The 21,385-nt window shown below is 39.0% G+C and overlaps 1 protein-coding gene across 1 annotated transcript in view; it reads right to left on the bottom strand.

Annotated features, from left to right (window-relative positions):
• Window positions 1–288: 288 nt before the first annotated feature.
• The window catches only part of pappaa (pregnancy-associated plasma protein A, pappalysin 1a), a 101,809-nt gene continuing 80,712 nt past the window's right edge, over window positions 289–21,385 (bottom strand). The window contains exons 16-22 of the mRNA XM_030743034.1: window positions 20,367–20,568; window positions 20,070–20,274; window positions 19,180–19,327; window positions 18,700–18,815; window positions 15,776–15,847; window positions 13,910–14,008; window positions 289–718 (exon numbers count right to left, since the gene is read on the bottom strand). Coding sequence (XP_030598894.1) covers window positions 614–718; window positions 13,910–14,008; window positions 15,776–15,847; window positions 18,700–18,815; window positions 19,180–19,327; window positions 20,070–20,274; window positions 20,367–20,568 — 947 coding nt within the window. The 3' untranslated portion in view covers window positions 289–613. The remainder of the gene's footprint in view (window positions 719–13,909; window positions 14,009–15,775; window positions 15,848–18,699; window positions 18,816–19,179; window positions 19,328–20,069; window positions 20,275–20,366; window positions 20,569–21,385) is intronic.

The following is a 21,385-nucleotide window of genomic DNA, read 5'->3' as shown; positions in this document are numbered from 1 at the left end:
GTGTGAGGATTACTTTTTACCATATGTGTCAACTTCCTTCATATTTCCGAAACTCCGAGGCAAAATCAATGCCATCCTCAACTTATGCATTTTGATATACCTTTGGTTCAATCATTTGATTGTAGAGTAAGGTCACTAAAATAGACACTAAAGCCAGCACGAAACTCAACAAAAGGCATGCTACCTAGGCTCGGTTATGTTTTTGTTTTTGTATATTTTTGTTGTTGTTCTTTTTTGTTTTGTTTTCTTATTTTTTTCCAAAATGTCTGCTTCATGTAATTCATTTAGTTTTTTTTTTTTTTTTTTTTCTTGCTTTGCTTAATTTGTATTTTAATGATTTAATGTATTGGAACAGTTACTTTGCTTTAAGCTGAAAAATGAAGTTTTTATGGAGTCCCATCTTCTTCTCTATATCCTTCTGTGGTGTAGAGGTGGAGGCATTTCAGCAGGTTGGGGTTGCAGTATGGATGGAGAGGTATGCCTTTTAAGCAGCATGTGCAGGAAATCGAAGGCCAAGAAGAGGATGAAGGAGAGTCTGCCTCAGCCACTTTGGCTGTGTGGTGTTGGGGAAAGGGTCCTAAGTTGTTGAACAAAGGGTCCCTGCTAAGGTTGGTCACCCCAGGGAATGATCATGCTCACCCTTTCTGTTCTCTATAGCATTGGGATCCCGACAGGAGCACTCATCCCGTAAGTCACAGGACATTGGAAATGGAATCACCTGGGCAGGAAAGAGAAAGAGAAACTCAAATTCACGTGTCTACTTTAAAACCCATCGATTCATCTATCAGTTTTCTTAAATTTTTATCAAATTCAGGCTCACAGGGACATACGTACACACATGTGCACATCTAGACACACACAGACACACAAGCCAACATGCCTCATAATTGAAGAAGACCCTATTTCCTGAGACATCATACAGGATTGAAATGTCTCAATTTGGGTATACAAAGTTCTGTGTACACAGGCTACCTAAACTGTTATGTCCATAATGTTACTATAGTAACACATCTATATAACCTCAATGCATGACCCCCCAGCTGAAAAAGATTTGGGATGCTGTGTAAAATACAAACTAAAATCAGAATGCAGTGATTTGCAAATCCCACAAACCCATATTTTAATCACAGTAGAACATAGAAAACATGTGAAATGTTTAAAAATGATAAAATGTACCTTTTTAAGAAAAATATTAGCTCATTTTGAACGTCACAAAAAAGTTGGGATAGGGGCAAGAAAAGGCTGGAAAATTAAGTGGTACTAAAAAGAAATAGGTGGAAGAAAATTTTGCAGCTAATTAGGTTAAATTGAGTATAAAAAGAGCATCTTAGAGAAGGAGAGTTTTTCAATAGTTAGATAATATCATCAAAAGATTTCAAGAATCTAAAGAAATCTCTGTGTGCAGTGGACAAGGTCAAAAATTAACATTGGTTGCCAGTGATCTTCAGGCTCTCAGGTGGCATTCTATTAAAAACAGGCATGATTCTGTCATGGAAATCACTGTCAGTGAACACAGTTTGCTGTGCCATCCACACATGCAGGTGAAAGCTCTATCATGCAAAGAAGAATCCAGAAATGTGACTATCTTCTCTGAGCCAAAGCTCATTTAAAATCGATTAAGGCAAATTGGGAACTGTTTTGTGGTCAGATGAATTGAAATTTGAAATTCTTTTTGGAAAACATGGACACCATGTCCTCTGGACTAAAGAGAAGAGGATCCATCTGATTTGTCAGTGTTCAGTTCGAAATCCTGCATTTCTGAATGTATGGGGGTGCATTTGTGCCTATGGATCTGGCAGCATGCACATCTGAAAAGGCATCATCACTGCTGAAAGGTGTATACAGGATTTAGAGCCACATATGTTCCCATCTGGTAGATGTGTTTTTCAGGGAAGACCTTGCATATTTCAGCAAAACAATGCTAATCCACACACTGCTTCTATTACAGCAGCACGGTTTTGTAGCACAAGAGTCCGCATGCTAAGCTGGCCACAGAGTGGTAAATATGGCCCTGTCCCAGCTTTTTTAAAATGTGCTTCTGCCATCAAATTAAAAGTGAGCTAATAGTATTTCTTAAAATGGTACATTTTCTCAGTTTAAACATTTGGGCCCAGTTTCCGGTACAAGGATTATGTCTAATCCTGGACTAAATATTTTTTCCTATTGTGGTCTTCATTGACTTTTTCCTTTTAGTCTAGGACCATGCTTAATCCATGAACCGGAAACCGGCCGTTGATGTTTTCTCTGATCTACTGTGAATAAAATATGGTTTTATGAGGTTTGCCAATCATTGCATTAAGCTTTTATTTACATTTTACACAGGGTCCCAACCTTTTTAGAATTGGAGTTGTAGAATATCAAAAGAAGAAAACAATGTCTGAGACATGTAGCTCCATGAAAATCATGGCCAATTACATGTAACAAGTCTTCTCATGCTAAACATGTACAGTACTTTATGTGATATCATCAAGCAGTAGCATACAGTAACTCCATTTTGAACTCACTTTAGATACGTTTTTGGGATTTTTTTTTTCATTTTCTGCTCATAGGAGACCCATGATGTCAAACATACTATCACAACAATTGATACCCCAGTTTTTATCTGATTGTCTGATGTCAAAGTGAAATGCTGCAGGTGAAACCAGAACCGGAAGATCAGTGGACATTGCCTCTGGCTTTGACGTCACTAGGTAACAATGGTCATGCGTCACCAGCACCAGCTGCTGCTGACTTGCTGCCCAGCTCTTGGGGGGCCTGCTTCAGCTGATTCAGTACACAAAATGTGTCCTCCTTCTGCAGGCCAAACAAGAAACATGTGTGGTCCAAGCGCAGTGAACTGAGGACACGTCGATATTTTGTCCTGGTGTGGGTTTGCTGTGAGTGTCACTTTTTTCATTTTAGGGCCGAGCGAGTATTTCTTTTTTTGCACAATGGATGTCAGTATACATTGTAATTGTGCAACCAGCAGATAGTATGCCTCATGATAAAGACAGCTATTAGTGAATGCTATCTGCCTGCTATAGGAATAGCTGCTGTATAATTACTGAGATTACTTCTTTTTATGCCATCTAACAAATTACATCATGAGCTAATACTATCTAAGAAATTAGAATTTCTCATCTACTAAAAGAGGCAGTTATAACTAAAATGCACATTACCATGCACATCCTCAACTTCAAGTTTGGCTCTCTGAAGATGATTCACCTCTTTCGTGATCAACCAAATAAAAGATTTACAAGCTTCTGATAGTTTTCGTTGAACTCAGTTCAACTTTAATGCCATTGTGCAGTGTAGAAGTACAAAGCCTGTGAGAGTGAAGTAAACCTGGAAGAAAGGTGACCTCCAGTTTCTCTTAATCTGTTTCATAAAAATAGAAACTGTTAAGGCCTCAGCCACAGAGACTTAGAGACCGGTCAATGAACCTCCAGTGGCCAGGGAAAAACCTGCATTTCCTGATCCGTTGGCAAGGTTGCTGACTGCAGTCAGGTGAACTCGGTCAGAAAGAGGGTGCTTCACCAAAAAATCTTTCTATGATTGATTTAGTCCCTAGCAGATTGCTGCAATCTTGCGCTGTGAAAGGCGCTGACTTGTCTGCAAGCCTGCATCTGTGTAGAACATTTGCCTGAAGGTAAAAGTTGTGTTTTCCACTGCAACCAACACATTTCAAAACGCACAACTTTTACTTTGAAGGACCATATCTGGTTTACGTTGCACTTTTCATTATTTCATTACCGCTTGGCCAGTGTTTGCAGACAAGTCAGCAGCTTCCTGTCTGCTAGCAAACTATTGCTGACTACTGGTCACCATCAGTAGTTAGCAAGAAATTTCACACTAGCGACTGCCAGAAACTTCCAGAAAACACTTGCCAATTGATTGCAGGATGCACACTTTTCTATAGTGACCAGTGTTTACAAGGGGTCAGTGACCTTTCTCTAGGCCTGCGTGACTGAGACTTTAGCAATCTATTTCCCAGCGGCTGCCAGCAACCCCCAGCAACCATTCTAAACCTGTCAGGGAAAACACATTTTTCCTAGTGACCGGTGGTTGTCAGATGGTCACTGACTGGTTTCAAGGCCTGTGTGACTGAGGCCTAAACTACAGTGTGTTAGACTGCAAAACCCTTTTTGTTTTGATGTAATATTAGATTGAAAAAATAAAAGGCTGAATAATTGTAACTTTTTAAAAATATTTACCATAGTTACGCACAATTTGAAATTAGTTTTACATTTTGCTTTGGATTGCAGTTGAAAGTAAATGCTTAAAATCAAAATGTTATACTTTAGTTGGTGGTAAATGCAACACATAAAATAGCACCAATAATTTGAGGATCGTGTTTTATTGACAGTGGAATGATATGGGGGAGCATGCTAGTCACTGAGGAGCAGTGACGCAGGCTCCCCTTTGAAATGAGGTATAAAACAAGTTGTTTACGTGTAGGGGTGGTGTTTCTAATGTCAGGGCCAGGCAGGCAGTGACCAGACTTCTCTGAGAAAATGAGGCCTACATGTGATGGCTTTACAAGCCCAAGGCCAGACACACTTCAGAAACAGCTCTCAAATGTATGACCAGAGTTTCCTTGGTTTAATTACAATATTTCTTAGTTTCACACTTTCACCTTGTTTCTTTCAGAGTCTCTAGCTTGCACTATCTTGCTTCATTACTCCCTTCTCTTGCAGCACACTTTCTCAGTACACCTCCCACTCCACTTGCACACTTTATTTTCCCTTCCAAGGGCACTTCTGTTTATCTCTCAATCTAGAGAATGATGGTGGGTGGCAAATTTGACATGGTTTCCTTTGACCTTGACCTCCAGGGTGGCTACGCCAGCTGCCACATCTGGCCCTGACTTAAGGTTCTCTCAGGGTGGCTGGGAAATTAGGCTGACTGGCCTTGTGGGCCTGGGGGCCCTCATGCAGCCCCATGTCCCTGGGCTAGAGAAGGGCTGTACGAGGACACCCACTGACAGCAACATGAAAGCCCTTCAGAAGAACGCAGACCTTGTGAGAGCCACATCCTTCCATCTCAGGAACAAGTCAAAATAACACAGAGTTCCTCTCTACATGTCTGTGTTTGCAGTATGTGCGTGTAAGCAAGTGCTTAAAGGAAATAAGGTGGTGCATGTGGCACAGGGCTGGGAGAAAGGGAAATGGCCAATCTAGAGATACATACCACACTGTTCATTACCTCTAATAATCTTATTTATGTAATCAACAGTGTGGTAATTACATATTTATTGGCCAGTCTTCAAAATACAGTGTTGTGAGGAAGTATTTGCCCCTTCCTGAACTTTTAGTTTTTGCATATTTGTCACTCTTAAATATTTCAGTACATCCCATAAAATGTAAAATTTGTCAAAGATAACCTGAGTAAACACAAATGCAGTTTTTAAATTATGATTTCATTTATGTGAAAAAGTAACTGCCTCCTAAACCTAATAGCTGCTTGTGCCACCCTTGGCAGCAAGAACTGCAAACAAGCATTTGCGATAACTGGCAAGGAGTCTTTCACATCACTGTGGAGGAATTTTGGCCCACTCTTCTTTGAAGAATTACTTTAATTCAGCCACATTGGAGGGTTTTCAAGCATGAACGGCCTGTTTAAGGTCATGCCAAAGCATCTCAATCTGATTTAAGTCCAGACTTTGATTAGACCACTTCAAAACCTTGCTTTTGGTTTTTTTTGTTTGTTTTTTGTTAACCATTCAGAGGTGATTTGCTGGTGTGTTTCCGATCATTGTCCTGCTGCATAGCTTAAGTGCACTTGAGTTTCAGGCCATGAGCTGATGGCCGGGCATTCTCCTTCAGGATTTTCTGGTAGACAGCAGAATTCACGGTTCCATCAATTATGGCAAGTCATCCATTGCCTGAAGCAGCAAAGCAGACCATCACACTACCACCACCATGTTTGACTGGTATGATCATTTCGTGAAATGTTGTGTTAGTTTTATGCCAGACATAAAGGACTTGAACCTTCCAAAAAGTTCAACTTTTGTTTCGTCAGTCCGCATAGTATTTTCCCAAAAGTCATCAAGGTGTTTTTTTGACAAATGTGCGACAAGTCTTTGTGTTCTTTTTGGTCTGCAGTGGTTTCTCCTTCGAACTTTCCCATTTATGCCATTTTTGCCCAGTGTTTCTCATACTGTTGAATGTTGAATTCTGACCTTAGCTGACACAAGTGAGGCCTGCAGCTCTTTAGATGTTGTGCTGGATTATTTTGAGACCTCCTGGATGGGTCATCAATGCGATCTTGGTGTAATTTTGGTAGGCCAGACACTCCTGGGAAGGTTCACCACTCTTCTAAGTTTGTTCTCATTTGTGGATATTTAAAAACTGTGTTTTGTCTTTACTCGGGTTATCTTTGACTAATATTTAAATTAGTTTGATTATCTGAAACATTTAAGTGTGACAAAAAGGCACTGTATATTAAAAGCCTATTAAAACAGATGTTTATTTCAATCAAGTCTTTACCTAGAATTTAAGATACAAACAACACTTCAGTGTAAAAGGAAACCTGTTCATGCACCTACACTCACATATTACATGTCTTATAATTACAAACAACCATTTGTCACAGCACAAGTGGTCCTAGTATACTGCAAAACCTAAAATGAATTATAATTGTGAAATATTACAAATGTCTGTGAGATCACTGAACTATGAAATCTATAGATCATAAGAAACAATGCTATAAAAGCAAAACTTGAATGACAGATAGACAGAGAAAGAAACACAGGCAAAAAGAAAGTTTTAACAGATCAGATATGGAAGGAAAAAGAGCTACTTAAGAACCAAAGAACACATAACTAACTTTTGGCAATTTAAATGCAAGCACTTGGCATCAGTTACCAGCCTAAACCCCTAAAACCTGTGGGGAGTGTGTCCTCCTGCTGGGTAACTACCTTTGCTCAGCTGTGTAGAAAATCCCTGCTCCTTCTTCCACATTATTATGCCCCTCTCTCTCAGATGCATTTTGCCATCCCACCTTTAGCCCTTGCTCCCCACACTCAGATAAATAAATAGCAGGAATTAAAGAAAACTGTGCAGTTAAAATCTAAATTTTATCACAGTACATCAGCCTGCATGTGGAAAAGCAAGAGCCACTGCTTGTTAAAGATCGTGTGTTTCCAGGCATCTTATGCAAAGATAGAATTTGCTTCTGTTTTAAAACATCAATTGTAGTCAAAATGATAGCAGTTAGTAGATATCACAGTCCATCACTTGGACAAAAACATCAATCATGACACATAGCAAGTCACATACTGAGCATACTTGTGCTAGGCTGAGAGAGGTAAACAGTGGTGAGGGGCTGGGAAGGATCTCAGCACTCACCCAAGACCCAAATCAGACAGAAAAACATACAGGCACATTCATAAAATGTTCTCAAAGAGAGGCCAACTATATCCAAGAAAGGCATTCCTTCCAAAATAGATGGGGGGGGGGGGGGGGGGGGGGGCTAAAAAAGGGTCTTGTACAGGGAACCCTCAGAAAGGCATACTCCATAACCCTTACTTCCTCTCCTCTCTGCCTGTCCAAATCTAGCCAACAGCTTGCAACTATTAAGGGGAGATCCTGTGGTGACCTTACGTGCAGCCAGTCCTTGCACCTTCAAAGCTCCTGGGGTTGAACAATACACAGCAAGTCATCCAGAACTCCTAATACACAAATCATTACCAAAACAATGGAATATAGCAGTATTTGCTGGGAAGTGGAAGAAAGGTAAATGAGAGCCACTGCTTTTCACTACACTTCTATTCCCCACTTCTAATATTCAGCTCTTATCAGTACAGAATTCTGAGTGAACAAGCAAAAGAGAAGGAGAGAGAATCTGGAAAACTTAAGTGAAAATTGCATAATTCCTTTAATATAATTTTGTTTGGTAAGAAAACAAAGTGCTCAGGAATGGTGTTTGGAGGAAATGGTATTGCATTCCAAACATTACATTTTTTTCATATTGAACTGTTGAATCATTTCACATTTGAGAGGCATGGATTTTGATGTTGGGAAACATAATAACAAACAATCATGCAACAGCAGTAAAGAAGTCACTTAAGCAGCTTTCATTAACTGGGGTGAGCAGATGTTTTCATGAAGTGTGTTCTACTGTATCTCTTCCATCATTGAACTGGAGACATAATAATGATATACTATTATGACTATTTGGTTTTTTGGTCACAGAGTAAACAAGTGAGGGTGAGTTCTTATTTATTCATTTACCACAGACTTCCTGGATGGACAAAAGATATAAGATGATGACTGCCTGCTGGAAAAACATTTTGTCCTGTTACCGAAATGAGAGAAACAAGTAGAAGTAACTGGTTTTGGCAAATAAAATGTGTCTGTGGTTTTATGGAAGGAAGGGGCCATTCTTTTAAAGTTCTATGGAACACACTGGGAACAACAACAAGCAAGAGCAAGATTCCTACTAAATCGTCAGTGAAGAACTAATGGTTGGTGTGCCTGTTCGGGTGTTTTCTGTTTGTGTGGGAATTAGATGCTGTGAGCGTGAGAAAAAAACAACCTGGATGACTGAAAGTGGGAATGGGTGGAGGAAAGACTAGATGATAATCAGATAGTGAATGAGAATATGCAGATTTGGGGGTGGGGTGTTGGGCACATATGTGATTTTCCATTAGACCTTCACAAGAGCCCATTGCTAGGTGTCAAACAGCGTTCTTCTGTTGGCTACTCATCATCGCTGTGAAAAGGAGGGTCTTACCAACAAAGTTTCAACCAGCCTGAAGGAGGATTCATCTTCAGTGTTAAAGGTGATGATGAAGTTAGCTAGCTACAGTAGCTTCAATGAACTATAATTTTCACGTGTGTTATGGCATTAATTGGTGTTTATGTGTCTTGCTGTCTTCAGCATACAAAAGGTTTGAACTACCTGTCTTGTCAGAGGCTTGACAAGTTGTAAATGTTTGCAAAATGTGGCAACTAATGCTAAAATCACAACAAACAACAACATTTCTAATTGGTGCGCCGCTTTCACTTCTTATCGGAACCATTTTGCTGTTGGGTTTGCTTTGCTTTATTTATCACATCTGATTACAGTGAAATTGCATGTAATATTGTCAGACTTCACTTGCTTATTTTTTCTAAATCCTATAGTGAGACCAGGGAAAACAGTGGTTGGAGAGGAGGTAGGAGCGAAATTAGGCCCCGTTTACACAACATTTCCAGTGGAAACAGTCCAGCCAAAACCTCACAGATCTGAAACAAAAATTCAGAAATCCCTCCACAAACAGTGACGTAGGAGGACAGCTATTTAACTGCAAAATGACATAGGCACTCGGCAACCTTGCTTTTATATAGAAATATAACAACAATGCAACCAGTTGGCTACAAGCTGAGTCAGTCCCCTAGTGTAAAGAGACACATTGCAGATGATTTGAACTCCCTGGTGCCGACTGATTCTGATTTTTTGCAATGTGTCTGTCTGCATATATGAATTAGCACATATAAAAAGTAATTCTTTACAAACCTTCACCAGTTTGTCTGAGAATAATTGTTGGAGATAGGATGACTCCCATCAGGCAACCTGTGTGATTGCCTTGCTATCAAAAGGGATTGCCCTGAGGTTGAGGGTGTTGCACGCTCAACCTCAGGGCAACCAGCTGGGCAACCAGCCCTCAATTGATAAATGCAAAAAAAAAAAAATCAATGGCAGGCAACCAAAAATTTAGTCAAAGGGAGGTTGCTGTCCAGATGTACAGTATCAAAGGATTAGAACCATCAGTGCATATAACTAATGTTTTAGCTAGCATAAAAACATAGAAAACAATACCTTTTTTGATGAAATCCGTGTTTAGGTGCATTTAAGCAAGTTGGGACAATGTCTTTATTTGATGTCTCGATGAGAACACTGAGCTCCCTCTAAAGAGGTAAACACTATCTGTCTTTGCTACCCAGAAAATGAATCGAGCAGGTCAGAGGAGCAGAATCAGTAATGAGCTACACATTCCTCTTGATATAAATTTATTTCATATTTGTTTTTTTTTTTGTTTTGTTTTGTTTTATGAAACCTACATGCATGGGTTACCTGCCATGCATGTGTTCCATTTGGAGAAAATCAGCGTCAGGTGGAAAATGGCCTGTATCTGACTTATCTGAGTCGATCAAAAAGGAATGATTGGGAGAAAATGAGATAAACAACTAAATCCAAATGTCTAACTAATGCACACATTAAAACAATAAATAGAGGGGAAATGTGGGCAACAATATCAAAGTAACACATAAAGATTGTCAGGAAGGCTGTTAAAAAGTCATAATTTAAAACTCTCATTCAGGTTAAATTGAGTTTTGTGAAAATAAGGTATGCTTATATTGGCCAAGACATTAAGCAACATGTGTTTGCAAGCAAGAACCATCAATTAGGCAACATGCTCGCAAGAAAACGGGATTAATATCAAACATCTGGTTTTCCTTTGTTCCTATATCAATTTCACATATCAACTTAATTCCTTAGTGTTTCCTTTTGGTTTTTCACCCACAGTAACCTTTCATCACCCCTTGCTCCTGGCAGCTGATAAATTAGATTACAACTGGTTATTTCAGAGTGATTTTTTTTGCAATGTGTTTAATAATTAGCAGGGGACACACTAGTGGAAAACACCAGGCAGTTGTAGTTGTTTTCAAATAAAGTCTGTGTATAATGTTTTTAAGTAGAATTTGGGCAGGTAGGCTTCAGGTTTAAACTCAGGGGATGAACCTAAACTCACCTACCTTATAAAATTCTCCCATTATAAAACATTGCATTGAAAATTAAAACTTTTCTGTAGTCATAACAGAGATAATCTTCACCCACTTTTCTATGACAGATTGAAGAAGCTGGCACCAAGTATTCACTGGGTGATTTGATCCTTCATTTGTCTGTAGTTACTTTAGTAATACAAGCTTTGTGGACCCTGCAATTGACTTTCACGATGCAGTTACCTTGGCTCACTATAGCATTAAACTTGGCTAGATTCCTCTACAACAGTTGAGGGTCTGTAAATTGAAACCATATTTTGCTATCCTTTTTTTGCTGACAAACATTATATTATAAATATTCTAAATCTATTACCAACATTTTTTTTAAAGTATAAAGAAGGGAACAGAATTATTTGGGGAAATTTCAGAAATGCTCCTTTTCTTCTCAGCCAGGGTAGAGGTGTGTCCATATTTGATTACCAGCAGCTGGCAGGCTGAACCCCAGCAAGAGTCAAAATAAACAAACTTTCACTTTAGCTTACAAGCGTGAGCAAACCCGTACGAAGTGCTATTGAAGACTAAGGATCAAACAAACTAAATGGACTTAAGACACAATTGCACTTATTTGTTGCAAGATGTTGCAACAAATTCTGTGTGTTCAGACTGAGCCAAACAACTCCAAACTTATGACATTTCATTATTCAGCAGGACAACGGTCTGTAACACATGGTGAACACAACCAAAGAACTTTTCAGAGTCAGTAAGTAGAATTTCCTTGACTGGCCGAGTCAGTCATCAATCCCATTAAAATGCATTCACGTGATTTAAAGCAAGACTACAGGCAGAGTGACCGAGCAACTAAGAGCAGTTGAAGGTTGCTGTGGTGAACGCCCTGGAGAGCAGAAACAAAGTATCTGGAGATCTTTTTCAGCAGATACTGACTAGAGGGGCTGTTTCACAAAACATTAAAGATTATTTTGTTTGCCTTCATGTGTATCTGTTCAATTACTTTAAACCTGTAAACTTTAGGAATTACGTGTTAAAATAGATGTATCTCTCAAACAGGTCTTGTTAGATTGATATAAACTCTAACCAGGCACTTAGATGTACCAACCAGGTTTGTTTGTTTTATTGTTTTTTTAAACTGAATGCATATGAGCACACTGGAACAGAAATGTGCATTTGTCCAATTACTTATGATTTAGAGTACTGTATGTTCATGTTGATAAGTTCAGTACAGAGGGCACTTTGTCAAAATAGTCAATAAAGGTTTCTCTGAATCTGTTCATCTTGTGTCATCTATCTGGTTGACAGTTATAGAATTGATTTATATTTTACATCATACATAGATTTTTTTTTTTTTTTTTTGGCCACAGCAGCTTTTTGTGACAGTGGAGAGAGACAGGAAATGTGGGAAACATACAGGAGAAGACACGCAGGCAAATCGGTGCCGGGGCGCGAACCTGCGCCGCCCGCACCGCAACGTTTATTTACGTTGGTTTATGATGCTGTTCATTTTTTGTCTGTCTTTATGATTATGCATAAACTAACAGAATAATTTCATGAAACTTGGTGGAGAGTTGGAGCATGGGCAAAGGAAGAACTGTCAAAAGCTTTCAGCTAGTCTAAAAAGTTTTTTTTTTTAAAGTAAAGAGGTCACTTCCAATGGGTTGCTCAACAATTCTCTGCTGGTTTTGAAATTATAATACAATGATTTACATTTGATAGTGGTTATGAAAGAAAGAATGGAAACAGATTGTGGATCTGTGGCGCTCATTCTTTTAGAAGATAGTCAAAGCTGAATAGCAGATACTAAAGCATATAAATAGAAAAAAAGAACTATTAGGGCTCTTAAGTATGGTATGGCCTTAATTTTTAATTTATTAATTTTTCTAAATCAGATATGATGTAATCCATGACAATTACCACAATACAAATTTGCCTCATCCATAATTTTCACTCATCCTTACTTTTTCAATTTTATGTGTAGATCACTGTTCCACCGTGCCATCCCATTTCACCAAAATATTTTTCATTTTAATCAATATTTTTACAACATGTTTTACTTTATTTGCAACTTTAAAGATGTTACTCCACTATCAGTTTTTCTTTCTGGCCACTTCTAAACCTGTCACACATTTGGCATTCTAATATTATTTAGCTATACTTCAGTCAATACCAAGTTATTACTTGGCTAAATTCATAGTCAGTTTTAATTATTACCTCTTTATTATTAAATTATTACCCCATTATTAATGTGGCACTACTAAGTGGTAATCCAAAATCACAAACTCAGGAAATGAAGAAGCTATACAGTAAGACACAGTGACATAGCCAGTGATACACATCAACTTCAATATAATTCCAGCCAGAAATACAGATGGATGTGCCAGAAGTACAACCTAAGTCTTTTGCCAGATTCACAGAAAGAGGCCAGGCCAGGAAAGCAGATGCTACAGCCCAGAAGCTAAATTACACATCCAACTATATTCCTTGCCAACAGCTGGCTGGGATGAGACAGACAAAGCACCTCTTAGAATTTAGGGAGTTGATATCACAGGAACCACCTTTTCTTTTTTTTTTTTCTTTCTTTTTTTAAGAAATGCAGCAGTTAATGTTAAAAATACAAAACAAAATTCTTGACAGACTGTTCTCCTTTAGTAACAGAATAAGTAAGTAAAGTAAATATACTATAGCACATATTAAATAGCCACAATCTTTACTCTGTTGTCTAAAAATGACTTAAATCAAAATTACGACCCAAATTCACATAATCGTATGAACACAGACTGTACAAAAAAAACAGATTAGGTAACAAAATACCACAGCAAGTGGTACTTTGACTAAAAAATACTATTGATGAAGCTTAAAACCTCCCAGTCTCTTGAATGAGGGGTCTGTAATCTGTCTACCAGTCCACACAAGACAAAGAAAGGAAGAAACTGTTTAGAGATTGTACAAAAGGTGAAATACGATAGTGTTCAACAGAATTCTGTGATTTATTACAGTACATTGAAAGTAGGATTTTCACAAATATCAAAGCTTAATAAAGATAGTATGCAACCTCCACTGAATGCATGGCAGTGGTTGAGAAAAACACATGGGAGGTGGGATTTTTCCCTAAAGCACTGTTGATTAGTGGGACTAGATCCAGCATTAAGACTTTTTTTTTTTTTTTTTGAAAGATGAGGCTTTCCAGGTTCAAGGATGCCGCCACTAACCTTTTTAGTCTTGACGGTCGATTGGCAGCAGTCTCCTCCATCATAGTTACAGAAGGCTCTGTTGTTTACTGAATCACAGTAGTTGTCTCCCATGAATGGCTATACCAAAGAGAGAAAGTCAAGCAATTAGACAAAGACACTGATCTAAGAACTTCCTGCCTTGTTAATTGCTAACAACTCCAGAGTCTTTTGTTGCAGTTTTCTCTTAAGCATTTTAGGGCTTTTAGAAGCCTTTGTATAAATTTGCTGATGAATCTGATACATTAAATTTTCCTCATTCTTCAATGTGACTCTTTAAGCCCTTAGTTGGCCAGACCCGTAAATCAAACTGAAGACACCATAAACTATTCACTGCACAAAATGCTCCAGTAATTTGATTTATTGGGTTGGCCCCACCCACTCCACTTGGGTTACCAATCAGGTTTTCCAAATGGCCAAAACGAGTAGATGATATCATTCTTCCATGAAGCGAGGTGGAATTCCTTCAGATGTTGCATTCACTTGTAAATGCCTCATTAATTGAGAAAAAAATAGCACAATGACACGATCACGTGTGTGGATTATTTTAGGAGGCATTACACCAGTTTATAGCAAGTTAATAGCTTTTCAATGGGCCTTATATATAAGTCTGATAAGAAACACCTGTATAGCAGCAGCATGTTTTACAGACTTTCAAGAGCCGAATGTTTTCTGTCCTTGTTCCTGTGCAGCAACGTGTCCCAGAAAAGAAGAAGAAGAAAAAAAAAAAGCTCACTTGCTTTCCATTGAAGTGAAAATGTAAATACAAATATACTTTCTTTTTCATTGCTTTCACTGGACTCGTTCTAGTCCTTTGAAAAACAAACCCCATGATTAGTAGCATATAGAGCCACATTTAGCAACCAGTCAGTAACTCTAAGTAATCATTTTCTGTATGACTCTATCAGTCTCTCACACTGTTGTGGAGGCACTTCAATCAGGTTGAGGTCTGGACTTTGACTGGGCCATTGCAGCACTTTGACTATTTTCCTTTTCAGCCATTCTGTTGTAGATTTGCTGCTGTGCTTGTGATCATTGTCATGTTGCATGACCCAATTTTGGCCAACCTTTTACTGTTGGACAGACAACTGCAAAAGCATTTAACTCTAGAATACTTTGGTTCATGGTCAACTCAGTGACTGCAAGATGACCAAGTCCTGAGGCTGCAAAACAAGCCTAAATCATCACCCCTCTACCACTGTGTTTGACAGTATGATGTGTTTGTGCTAATATGCTGTGTTTCATTTTCACCAAATGTGGTGCTATGCATTATGGCCAAATACCTACACTTTGGTCTGGTTGAGAACATTGTTCCAGGAATCTTGCAGTTTGTTCAGATGCAGTTTTACAAATCAATAATCAACCTTAATATTTAATATGTTAACTGAGGCCTGAAGAATCTGAGATGTAGCTCTTGGGATTTTTGTAATTTCTCTGAGCATTGCATGGTCTGACCTTGGGGTGACCTTGCTTGGATGTCCACTCCTGGGAAGACTGTAGCATTGTGTTAACACATACCTGAATGCTTCAGACCAGCAAACTTCTGCTTCTATAGAGGTGGTCTCACTTGTTTATGATCACTTAATTAAGTAATATGATTAGCAGCACCTGGCAGCTATGCACCTTCTTAATTCCTCTGGAAGCACTAAGGGTGTACTTAGTTTTTCACAGAACTGCAGATAGTCCTGTGAAATCTTTTTTTTTCCACATGACATTATGAATTCATTTTCTGTCTAAAGTCCATAACCAAACACAGTACAGAAAGCTTTATATTACATATATCTCAAGTTTAAGATGCAGAAGGTTGGTGTGAAAATTTCATTTTTGTGTGATCAAACAGACCCTTACCTCACATCCTTTGATGCAGTGGAGCAATTCAGGGTGTGGATACCATTTCAGCCCCATTGTACAGATAATATTCTGTAAGATAAATCAACATTTGTAGATTGAAATAAAGAAATGTTGCTGTCAATCAAAAACATTTGCTCTGCACAACTTATCTCCTGAACATTTGAAGTGCTTTGCCAGGAGTTTGTTCTTTTTCTCCAGATTTTAGGCCACATAATCTTAGCCTTACTAAACTCAGTGGACACATGTTAGCTGCACACAGACACACCCCTAAGCCAGGGAAACACAGGTGTTATCAGAAGGGCTCATGTGCTACTCATAGAGGCTTTTGTGTGAAGCCTTCTTTGATTTAGACTGAAACCGAATAAATTGATTTTTAAAAGACATAACTTCAAAAAAAAAGTTTTTTTCTTTATAACTTAGTCATGGCCCCGGGAGGACAAAGAACTGGAAGCATGAGGGAGACAGAAGCACAGAGGTAAGAGCACCATGATATCTAATATCTTTCCAGAATGTGTGGAATCCCTTTCTGTTCTCCTACTGTGCTCTTCTTTGAAATGCAACAGAAAACATTTGTGCTCAGGGCAGGTGGGCAGCAGTGTGTACACAGACTGTGCAGCTGTATGAGCAAATGCACCCATCTAAGCATATACTGCGCAGCTATGAAAAGCTGTAAATAGTCACATGACTTTTGATTTCTTGACTGTGAGCTCATAAAGAGTGTCACATGTTAGGCATTTGTACATGAGGTTACATGAGGTTTTGTTTACAGTATATGTAAATCAGGCTTATATAGTACTGTCCGTGATCAAATGCACCATCTACAGCAAAGCCCTGGCTGACCTCAGCTGGTCCATTTTTCAGATCCATTGTGCCCCAATATCTCACAAAGTTGACATTCTTTTCTTCTGTTGCTGCAAACTAAGGTATTTTTCATTACAGTGGTGTCAGCAAATCAATGCAAAAAGAAAGATAGGAGCTTCAAAGTGGAGAGAAACAACAACATAGCATCTGAGGACAACTGAGAGCTGTGAGAGTGATGCTTCTACTACTGTGATACAGTACTGCATAGCAGAGTCCAGGCATGTCTGCCATGTGCGTATGTATGTGTCTAGTGGAGAAGGCTATAGTGGTCACTATATATGGTGGAATACTGAGAACATTATTTTATATTACAGGTGAAACTTTTTGCAAATGCTGTACTTTTTTCTCTCCTTCCTGTGCGCTACAGTGATGATGTCATCTAGAAACTCTCCTCTTCTCTCTCATTCTCTCTCTTTCCTCTCACTGCAATGTCGTAAATCATGATAATCCATGATTGTAGCCTGGCCTCACCCCTCGCTACGTATGGGATCCTCACCCCCTGAAACCTCCCCAGGGGACTGATACCACATAAAAATAGATCCCTATCTCAGCACCACCACAGATGAGGTCATGTCATATAGAAAATGACTAATTCTGCAGCATGCCCGACAGGGTAATTTTGCTGATAAAGGGGGAGGAGGGTGCTGAGGGCACAGAGTAGTCATAGATAGAGAGACAGAGAAAAGAAAGAGGGAAGGGGAGATAAAGGAGGAGAGAATTCTAAGTGGGTCACACTAAGAACCAAAATACAACTAGTTTAAAGGCAATAAATCAACATCACTTACTAAGGTGGGCAACACTGATTTCCAGCTCAGCAAAGTAGAACTAGAAGGGGGGCGGGGGGTAATTCTCTTTTAGAGAGCACATGAAGAATCCCACCCTTAAGAGATAGTTTGCCAATTCCTACTCACAGCATTCCTGCTGTTATTAAAACTGTTAACTTTTATCATGATTATTATTATTATTTTTTTTATTTCTCACTACTGCGCAGAGTCCTACAAATCTGTTTTTGTTAATACCATTTCTATTTGACACCCTTTTGCATTTCTGTGTGTCTGTATCATCTCTTGGGTGCTTATTCGGTTTTATTTTGCACCTGTTTGCTCTTTTGGATGTTTGTAATCATTTTAATTACTATTACAAAATGTCATAGTTATGTGCTTGTGACTGTGTGTGTATGTTTGGGATGATACTGTGCGCTTGCATTAATTAGTGTACATCAACACAGGATCAACTGACAGAAGGAGGGACAAAACAAAACATTAAACTGGTCACTACCTACAAAGCATTACCATTTCTAAGCTCTTACCCTGCAAAAAACTCTCCCCTCTGTACTCACCCTACCAACATCTGACTTCTCTTACACTATCAAATGCACCCAACAGCATAACCTCAGGCTTGAATTACCCCCTGAGTACAAATCATATCAATTACAAAAATCCATAAAAGCAGATCATTTCATGTTCACATGGCCTAACCCACCCCTCTCCCAGCATTCACCACAAAAACCTGCTGACTCAGTGTGACTCTGAAACAGAAACAAAAGGTGTTGTTGGAGAAGAAAAAAATGTGAAAAATGAAACGTACTCTTTTAGTCAGCCAGTAAGATTTAGTAAGATCTTTCTCTGGCTCTATAGCCAAAAGGGCATTAAGCTGACAAAGGCACTTGAGGCAAATTCCACATTAGTGGCGTTGATAAAGTTCATGGATAAAGTTAGAATTTAGAGTAGGTACACTACCTACAACACACACACAGTACTTTATACCTTTTTGTATCTCTCCAAGACGGTAGTTACTATATCATCTTGAAGACTCAGAGGAAAGTGGGCAGCAGCAGTTTTTCATACTTGTTGTCAAGAATAAATCAAATTTATAAAAGGTTGCTATGCTGCTAATCCAAATATTTGTATGGCATTGGGTTGGCATTTTGCATTGTAGGCGATGGAATCAGGATGAAGGAACTATATGTGAAATTCCAAGGAGAAGAGCTGTGGCTCACGGAACTTTGTGAAGTGCGTCTCTGTCAGAGCTGTGAGGCGGACACAAATACACAAACTCACCTTCACCTTAGGCGGATTTCTCCAATGCTCTTTCATTACATTTTCTACGGTCATATTGAGAGGGAGGATCACGACATCGTTGTTTCCCTCTCTGCATGTCAGCTCACACTCCTCACCTGTGTGTGTGTGTGTGTGTGTGTGTGTGTGTGTGTGTGTGTGTGTGTGTGTGTGTGTGTGTGTGTGTATGTGAGTGTGTGTGTGTGAGTGAGAGAGAGAGAGAGAGAATGACACAAATGAAAGATCAACACCAAGATATTTTGATATTCCCCCTCTTTCCTCCATCATTGCCAAACAATTGCGACACCGTGTCACACTGAAAATGGTAGATTATACAACTGTGGTTTTGTTGACTCTTATGAAGAACAAACTGTAACAGAGCATACTTAACAAAAGCTGTGGCTAATATAAACAATAAAAGATAATCCTAGTAGTATGAAAAAAGAAATATTATTATGTAAGAGTAGATTTGTGCATACAGACCTATGCCGTGTCCTCGTTTGCATGAGTATTGCAGGCTATAATGGAGGTTTTGAGGTAAAGAACACTGGCCTTTGCTAAGTGGGCATAGGCGGAATGACCCTGTCCAATTTCCATCTTTACGACAGCGGATCACATTGGACCCTGCACCCTGAAAAAAAAAAAAAAAACACATATTGACAAACAAATAATTATATATAAACACACAGTGGTACACAAACACTATTAGGCCAAGGACACTGAGATGCCATCCAACTGCACGGGGAAATACAATCCAATTTTAATAGGCATCCAACCCACAACGTCAAAGAGGCCAACTAGATTAAAAGGTGTATACATTTCTTAAATCTGTAGCAGCAGGGCTGTTCTGGAAATCAATAGCAATCTAATTAGCATGGTGTCAAATTGAGTAGGGCTAGGGGAGACAGAGAGAAAAGCAGGCAGGGCAGAGTAAGACATATCAGATAAAAACAGCAAGGATAAAGACTGTATCTTATTTTCCAGCCATTAATTCATTAATTTAGTATGTTATCATTGGTCATTATAGCAGTTATGTATGATATTACACAAGAGTACATTAATAATCATTTGTCTGTAGTGATTTCCAAACAAACAACATTACCAGTAAGTCATCATGGAGAATCAGCCTGGTGGTACAAATTGTTTTAAATGGACTATATTTATCTGTGATTATATTATTTACTACTAAGATATGTTGAAGAGACAAAAAAAAAAAAGAACTGTCAGGGTGCAAAGAAGAGAGAAAAAAATAGAAAATGTCTTCTTTTTATGCACATGACAAAAAAAGAAGACAAAAACATTAGCAAAGCAAGAATAGAAAGAGAGGGACGAGATGGACAGACCTGCTTGCAAGTAGGGTGCAGCAGCCTCACCGTATGGGCAGAGCCTCCTGTGCCGGCAATAGCAGTATTACCAGCAGGATCGGAACAGTTGAGTCTGCAGACACTGTCAAAGCGAAAGCCATCAGTACAATGATAGGAGCCGTGGAAAATTGGAGGTGGGGGATCACAAGTCACTGGCTCGCATGATCCCTCCAGCCAGGTGCCATCCTCTGTGCACTGGCGCTTAAATGCACGTCTAAAGGGAAAGGGAGATGATTAATTTCACGAGGGAACAGTTTCTGTTGAACAAGAAGAAACGAAAAAAATAAATTCAATTTATTTCTTTACCTCTTGGGTTTGTTGGTAACATGGTAGCCTGGCCTGCACTTGTACTTGCAGAGCGTGCCAACTTTTAAGTCTGACTGGTTGCAACGTTTTGTCTGCAGCACAGCATTGGGTACAGGAGGAGGGGCTGGACATCGAAGCTCACAGAGAGCCTCTGGGAAGGACCATAGACCATCCTCTAGGCAGGTGAGCGTGTTGTTTGTACCTGGAGAAAATAAAAAAAGGAGAAAGGGATAAATGAAAAAGGGTGGTCAGCACAGGTCAGTGAATCAGAGTGTGTGTGTGTGTGTGTGTGTGTGTGTGTATACACACACATTTTAACATACAAGTACTTCAAATTCCTGTAATACTAACACTGAAATTTTCCACTCTGTATACTATAAGGTTTACTAATGTGAAATGTGTGACATACCTTGTGGCAAAATCTCTCTAATAAGGTGTGTCTGTCTTTTATTCACCTAGCTCAACAACGTTTCATCCAGTCAGCTTCAAAATTAGCAGGTGTCATGCAGTGCCAGATTTGAGTTTGCTTGCAAAAGGGTGCTCTCATTTTGAGGGTCTTTTCTGTGTTGTTTGGAAATCAATGGGGAAAATAAATCTGTAAAATTCATGGCAAGATCATATACCTTACTTGTTACCTTTGTGGGTTATAAAATATATATAACCCACTACTCTAATGGAGAGTATACACTCACCGGCCACTTCATTAGTTACACCTTGCAAGTACTGGGTTGGACCCCGTTTTGCCTTCAGAACTGCCTTAATTCTTTGTGGCATAGACTCAACAATGTGCTGGAAATATTCCTCAGAGATTTTGGTCCATGTTGACACGATAGCATCACACAGTTGTTGCTCTACATCCAAGATGTGACTCTCCCTTTCCACCACATCCCAAAGGTGCTCTATTGGATTGAGATCTGGTGACTGTGGAGGCAATTTGAGTACAGTGAACTCACTGTCATGTTCAAGAAACCAGTTTGAGATTTTTTTTTTTGAGCTATGTGATATTGCATGTTATCTTG

The sequence above is a fragment of the Archocentrus centrarchus genome, chromosome 12 (assembly GCF_007364275.1).
Source record: "Archocentrus centrarchus isolate MPI-CPG fArcCen1 chromosome 12, fArcCen1, whole genome shotgun sequence".
In the NCBI taxonomy this organism is placed as follows: Eukaryota; Metazoa; Chordata; class Actinopteri; order Cichliformes; family Cichlidae; genus Archocentrus; species Archocentrus centrarchus.
This window is presented reverse-complemented; position numbering and strand designations above follow the sequence as displayed.